Consider the following 7,060-nt stretch of genomic DNA (forward strand, 5'->3'; position numbering starts at 1 on the left):
AATCAATCAATCAATCAATCAATCAATCAATCAAATCAAATCACCCACTTGAGATATTTCTGTTACAGCCCCAAGAAACGAAGATATTGTCCCACCTACTTTAGGCTGGGCCCTCCTTAGAGATATTGCTTCTTTGCCCCTACTTCCCCCTGCACAACATCTGGAAGGCAGTTCATGCTGGAGTCACTGAAACAACCTGAGTGAATTCTATCCCAGTCATCCTTCTAACCAGACCACCACCATGCTTAGCCCATACCTTGTCCAGCAGCAGAGCCTGGCCATCCTTGGTCCAGCTGACAAAGAGCAAAGGGGGGTTGGCACGAACAGGACACCGGATCACCCCACGCATGCCTACAGGCAGGGGTGTCTCAGGAGGCATCGATGTCACCTGGGCTGGATCTTGGGGAGAAGCAGTGGCATGTTGGAAGGGGTGACTGGATGGCTCTGGGGAGAGACAGAGGCTAGGGAAGGTGCTGGGTCAGGCTTACAGAGCACAGTGAGGTAGGCAGAGGCCGAGGGCGAGCGCGGGAGGCCATTGCTGGGTACACAAGTATAGTGGCCGGCATCATCAGGCTGGGCAGCCTCCAGCCGCAGGCTCCCGTCCACCAGGATCCGCACCCTGGACTGCAGGCGGCTGCAATGTGGCATGTGGAGAGGGGGTCCAGACCCTGACCAGCCTTGGGGTTCTTAAAAACCTGCCCACCGATTCTCCACTCCCACCATTCCCAAGCCCCACCTGATGTGGAAGACATTGATGCTGTCCTGGAACCAGCTGTAGGTGAGGTTTGCTGGGTATGCCTCAGCCTGGCAGGCCAAGGAAACATCCTGGGAGGCATTGACCGTAGTGTTCTTGGGGGGCTCCACAATGACAGGAGGTCCTGGGGAGCACACAAGAAGGGGGGTGGTTTCAGCTCACAGTCCTTCAAGAACTTGAGGTTACTTCCAAAGCTCCTCCTACCTCTATCCTATGGGATCTAGTGCTGACTGTTACAGGAGCTTGAGGACTGAAGCAAGAAAAACTCCCAGAGACCAGCTCATTCCATCTGGAGGAATTCACCTAATTTCCTCCCCCTAGAAATTGTATGTGGAGAGGTGAGGCCCAATTTCAACTATCTGCTCAGTTATGCTTAATATCTCTCATCTGTCATGTCTTAAACGAACCTTGGAGCTGAGTGTAATGTCCCAGAGGGCACATCTCCCATAGTTCAAATCCACATGCTACCTTTCAAGAGAAAGATGATATGCTGTCTCCTCCCTTAAAGATTTATAGCTTTGGAAACCCAATAGAGGATTGGAAGTGACTCGATGACAGTGAATAAGGGTCATGTCTTAAATCATTCTGGCTCTTGCCCTAATCCAGGTAGCTAATCATTTACTCCACAACACTTCAGCAACTCTGAGCGAGGCGATGATACCAGCTGGCATGGAGGAGCACCAACTGGACTCTAAAAAACAGTATACCTCCATCCTAGTCTGAACCAACTCATAGCTGACCCTCCAGTGTATTTTCAAAGCCTGTACTTATCACAAGAGGAGAACGCCCATCTTTCTCCAGTGGAGCTGCTGGTGAGTTCAAACTGCCAGAGAGGAACCAGCTTTATGCCAACAGTGTAACTCCCTTCCAGCTACACAACCAGATTACTCTCCTCATTTTACAGATGAAGAAATTAGAAAGATTGTAAAGCGACAATCTCTGCATTCAAGCCCTTTCCACTTGTTTCACCTTGCTGGTCACTATTTATCCTTTTAAAGTTAAGATTAGCTTTAGGGCAACACCCTGCATTGGGCACGCTCTCGGTCTCCTTAGGCTCCCACCCTCGGACTCTGGTCATAGTCCTCTTACATTCCCAGCCCTCCCATCAAAGAGCACCTTGTACCAGCAGCTGCGTGCTATGGGTGGCGCTGCCCTCGGTGCTGGAGGCCTGGCAGGTGTAGACCCCAGAGCTGCCCCGCTCAGCGCGCCGGATCCACAGGGTCCCATTCTGCACCTGGGGAAGGAAGATGCTGCGCTCCCGAGGCCGGCCAGCAGAGGGCAGCAGCAAGCCAGGCTCGGCGGCCCGAGGTGCCGCACCCACCCCGGCAGGTCAGACTCCCAGCTTGCCCTTTGGCCCCTTGGCCCTCCATACCTGCTGCCAGACCCACTATATGTCCTTCGCCTCTCTCTGGCCTGCCTTGCCCTGCCCAGGGCTCATTTATACCTGGCCTTGACCAAGGTCCTGTCCACGGAGCTTCCAAGTCACGTGAGGCTGGGGACTCCCACGGGCCACACAATGCAAGGTCACAGGCTCCAGTTCCCGGACTTCAAGCACCGGGGGAGGGGTCTCCAGGAACTGAGGAGGTGCTGCGGGGCGAGAAAAGTGAGTGGATGCCACAGAGGGCGGTACCCAACCAAACTGCGTGTCACGCAGAGAGACAAGATCACTTGGGGCTCAGCCTCAGCCTGACCAGGTTGAGTCTCCAGCCAAGTCCTCACACACACCATCCCATCCCACACACCGGCCTGCAGAGCCTGGGTGCCTCCAGGAGAGCACTGCTCTGGAAGCCGGGAGGCTTGGGACTGAGGCTCTGCTGGCACCAAGCTGGCATGGACTAGCTGTGCTGTGCTCCAGTTTCCTCATCTATGAAATGGGAATGGTTATGACGTCTCTGCTCAACAGAGCCCTGGTGGCCCAACTGTAGTGAGTTGAGCTATTAACCCAAAGGCATGCCTCCCTGGTAGTTCAAATCCACCAGTGGCTCCGCAGGAGAAAAATACACAGCTTCTGCTCAAGTAGTTTATGGCTTCAGAAACCCAGGGAGAGTCAACTGTGAGTCAATTCCAACTTGACAGCAACGACAACCCCTTCTTAGAATTGGAAGTGAATTCATAAAATACTGGGTAAAAACATGTGTTGTTACAAGTAAGTGCTGCATGAACTCAGGGCCTAACCCCCTTTGCCCTCATATGGCCACGGAGGCAAGGGTGGAACAGAGGAAGCGGGAAGCTCTTGACACAGAGTCCAGCGCCTAGAAGGCAGACTGGATTTAAATTTGAAGAAGTGAAAGGGTAGGAGGATGTAAAAAGTGAACATGCAAACACGGGCACCAGGGAGGGGTGAGGCACAAGAGCTTCATGTGCATATGGATCCAGAGTGTCTACTTCCCTGTTCCCCCCAAGAGCCACAGGTCCCCATCTCCACCACCTGCACCCCAGCTTCATACAATTGACGGTGAGGTGCACCCAGGAGCCGTTAGCAAAGTCGTCCTCGGGGCGGTGCTGGTCCAGGAAGAGCACGCGGCACTCGTACCAGCCCTGGTCTTCCGCCCGCAGCCCCTCGATCTGGAGTGATGCCCCCTTCTGGAGCCGGACTCGCCCTGGGGGAGGAGCCCTGAGTCAGGGGTGCTGACAAGACCTGGTGGTAGCCCCAAATCCCTGGCCACACTGATCGTTCTCAGAGGTGAGAAACAGGTCTGTTCTCTCTCATGCCCCACAGAATGGGGCCCGGAGAGGCAAAGATGGGGTCACTGGCAGATGAGTCACTGAGGCAGGCACATTGAGTCTAGAGCCATTGACCACTCCTGACTTTCAGTAGGGCAGGCTCAGTGCAGACAAGAGAAGCCCAGAGAGGCAGAAGGTGGGTCAAATATTTCACAGAACTACATCAGCTTCTAGGACTTCCAGAGGGAAGGAGCTTGGGGAGGGGGTTGTAGCCTCTATATTCTTACAAGATCTGTCCCCAGCCCTGGCTGGAATTCTTTTGTAGGGGCCCCCAGAGGACTCTGAGCCTGGAAACCTCAGCAGTTTGGGGCCCAACCAGGGACCCAGACCTCCCCTGTTAAAGCCCCTAATCCCTCAGGGCTATTATCAGCGGCCTAAGCGCCTTAGGGTGGCCAGAGTCCAGCCCAGCCAGGCAGCAAAGTCAGCAGCCTTGTCTCACAGCCTCTCCACGCCCTGGGCCTCAGCTGACTGACCACACATGGCCACACAGCCCTACAGGCCAAGCAGACACCTCCTCCCCACCCTTGGTCAACACCCACACCACACAGCCAGTGCAGACAGAAAAGTGCCCATCTAAATTGCCTCCACGCCCTGTCCTGACAGGGTCCACACACTAGACAGCTTCAAAACAGAGATGCACACTTAGGCGCCAGAAAGACTTCTAGACACAGTCCCTGCTCCCCTGTGTGTTCTTCTGAGCGAGTTATCTAGCCTCTCTCAACCTATTTCTTCATCTTCAAAATGAAAGAATACAAAAAATGTGGGTGGGGTGGAAGAGAGAGAATACAGGGAAGGCATCCAGCACAGTGCCTGGCATCAGCAGGTGCTCAAATACAGGCTGCCCAACAAACAAATGAGCTCAGGATTTGAATCAGAAGCCTGTATTCAAGTTGTGGCCTTATCCCTTCCCTGATAACACATCCTTTTCCCCTTTCTGCCCCACCTCCTCTGAGTTCTTGCTATCAGAGTTCTCTGGATCAGTGGAAAGCACCACCATGCACCAACTCACTCTGCCAGGATTGGCATCACCTGGACTCCTCCAGCCCCTTCCCCCTCCCTCCCCTATGCTCCGTCTACGTGGTCTTGTCAGCCATTGTTGCCAGGGTGATTCTGACTCATGATGAACCTATGTGTGCAAAAGAGAATGTTTACAATTCCACCTCCTGAAAATTTTCTCCTCTGCCACCTTCATTTTCGTGTAAACCCCACACGTCTCTCTCATTTGGGTTACTCCAACAACCTAGGCCTCCCTGCCTCCTCATCAGTTGCCCACCTCCACCCTGACCTTTAATAGGGACAAATCATCGATGTTCTCCAAATCTTCGGGGGCATACAAATGCAGCTCTCAGCCAAGTCCCTTAGCAGTGTGCCCATTCCAGCCACATAGATTATAGCCTAAAACCCTCCCCGTTTTGTTGTCATGTGATATCAAGTAGGAACTGCCTCACAGACTGTAAATTAATGGGGAGGAGAGTGCTGGTGGACTTGAACTGCCTGCCTTTGGGTTGGCAGTACAACTCTTTATCCTCGAGGCTATCAGAGATCCCTAAACCTTTCCTAAATAATAGAAATTCTGAAGCTGTGAGTTCATTCACAGCTCTAACATGCTCCCACTCCTCCTGAGGGGGACCCTTCTGACATATCATCTAAGCCGAAATGTGTCTCTAATGGTGTCAGGGAAGGAGAGAATGGTCAGGTAGAGTGTGACAGATAAAAGATTTCTTTCTCCAGAATAACTTTCAGGGGAATGGGTTCTCTAGGAAGGGTGGGCCTTCTTAAAGGGTTAGATGTTTAAATTCCCACCCAGTATAAACATAGGCCCAACAAGTAAATATCTAACACAGTCAAACCTTTCCACCTACTTTTCCTCCACAACTCTGACCGCCCTGTCACCTAGCCCTGCAGACCCCAGACTACAACCTTGTCCAAGTCCTCAGTAATAATTACCTTTCCATATAGCGGGATAAGCTCTTCAAAGAATGAAAGAAAGGGAAAGAAGACTGAGTGTTGAATATGAGCCATGAACTACTAGGCTGGCTCACTCACTGCCAGTGAGTTGGAACTGCCTCATAACTGACCCTCCAGCAGGTTATCAGAGGCTGGGTGCCTAGTAGCAAAGAGCTTGGACTGTCAACCAAGTCATACAGTTGAATCTACCAACTGGTCTGCGGGAGAAAGATGGGCAATCTCAGGGCACAGAGTGATTTACTGAGTCTAAATCCCACTGGTGTGTCTGTCAGCTGTGAACTGGTGCCAACTCAACAGTACAAAACAAAGACAACTAGCACAGGAGGGGATTGCCCATCTTTCTCCCGCTGAGCAGCCGGTAGATTTGAACTGCCTGCCTTTGGGGTGGCACCACAACTCTTTACCCACCAGAGCTCCACCATCACCATACTTCATCCTCACGAGAATTCCATCACAGACAAAGGAACTAGTATTACGTTTCTTTCCAGGGCCACATGGCTAGCAAGGGACACAGGCAGGCTTGCTTTCTTCAAAAGCAATGTGTTTACAATTGTACACTGGTGGCAAGAAGCTGCACTGCAATCCAAGAGGTGCACGGTTCGAATCCACCAGATGCTCTGCTGGAGAAGGAGGAACAATCTCCTCCTGTACCAGTCAGATCTGATTTGACGGTACACAGAAAAACATAATAAAATTTAAAAAAAAATTAAAACAAAAAAAAACCCAATTGTACACTGGTGCTAGAATCAGCAGCTGTTCGGTACGGTGTCACCCTGAAACAGTGTATTATTACTTGGGAGATGCTGGGACTGAGAATAGGTTATATAGTTCCATGTGGCTGTTAATCAGTGTATCTAAGTTGGCTTAAAGTATGTCCTAACTTCTTGTGCGGTTTGGATTTCTAACCCTATAGATAGGATCTCTGGGTGATGCAAACAGTGAAGCACCCAGCTATTATCCAAAAGGTTGACAGTGTGAATCCAGCCACAGACGCCTTAGAAGAAAAGCCTTGTGGTCTGTTTCCTAAAGGTCACACACTAAAATCCCCAAGAGTCAGAACATACTCCACAGAAACTGGTGGTGTTACTGATGAACAGGAAGAAGAAAGGCAGAGCCAGCAGTCTGGGGCCTCTAGAGTCCTGGGCCCACTTCTTGGAGGTTCACCTCCCACCTGCAGGGCCAGAGCGGGTTGTTCATCAACTCTCCCGCGTGGAGCGAGGTGTAAAGGAAACAGGAGACAGAGCCTGTTCTTTTAAGTTCTCGGAAAACAGGTAACCCACACTTACATTCACTGCCAACCTACACGTGCACGTTCATGTACATGCATACACATAGATGGTGCTACCTAGGGCCAGCATTCCCAAAGTCTGTGAAGCAAGAGATGCAGGGAAGGCTCCTGGGACAATGTCACTATACAGAAGGGGAGTAAGGAGAGATACCTATGCGGGACTGTAAACGGGCAAACGAGACTCTGGATTTTTGTCAAACAATTCAGAACAGAGAAAAAACTCCACTTCCCTTTTACTCTGTAAGGTATCTTGAGACTTGTTAGAAATGCATATTGTATTGAAACAGATGAGGGAAAGAACAGATTAGAAGTGATATATGACTGAG

At 51.3% G+C, this 7,060-nt stretch overlaps 1 protein-coding gene across 2 annotated transcripts in view; it reads right to left on the reverse strand.

Moving 5' to 3' along the window:
- IGSF9 (immunoglobulin superfamily, member 9) overlaps window positions 1–7,060 on the reverse strand; it is a 30,947-nt gene that overhangs the window by 18,482 nt on the left and 5,405 nt on the right. The window contains exons 3-8 of one of the 2 annotated variants that reach the window (XM_006895454.1): window positions 3,202–3,354; window positions 2,199–2,341; window positions 1,871–2,009; window positions 737–878; window positions 489–634; window positions 257–399 (exon numbers count right to left, since the gene is read on the reverse strand). In XM_006895454.1, coding sequence (XP_006895516.1) covers window positions 257–399; window positions 489–634; window positions 737–878; window positions 1,871–2,009; window positions 2,199–2,341; window positions 3,202–3,354 — 866 coding nt within the window. The remainder of the gene's footprint in view (window positions 1–256; window positions 400–488; window positions 635–736; window positions 879–1,870; window positions 2,010–2,198; window positions 2,342–3,201; window positions 3,355–7,060) is intronic. The other variant, XM_006895453.1, reaches the window with a different exon arrangement.

Source organism: Elephantulus edwardii, unplaced genomic scaffold (assembly GCF_000299155.1).
Source record: "Elephantulus edwardii isolate Elephantulus edwardi_28Jun2011 unplaced genomic scaffold, EleEdw1.0 scaffold00168, whole genome shotgun sequence".
Taxonomy (NCBI): domain Eukaryota; kingdom Metazoa; phylum Chordata; class Mammalia; order Macroscelidea; family Macroscelididae; genus Elephantulus; species Elephantulus edwardii.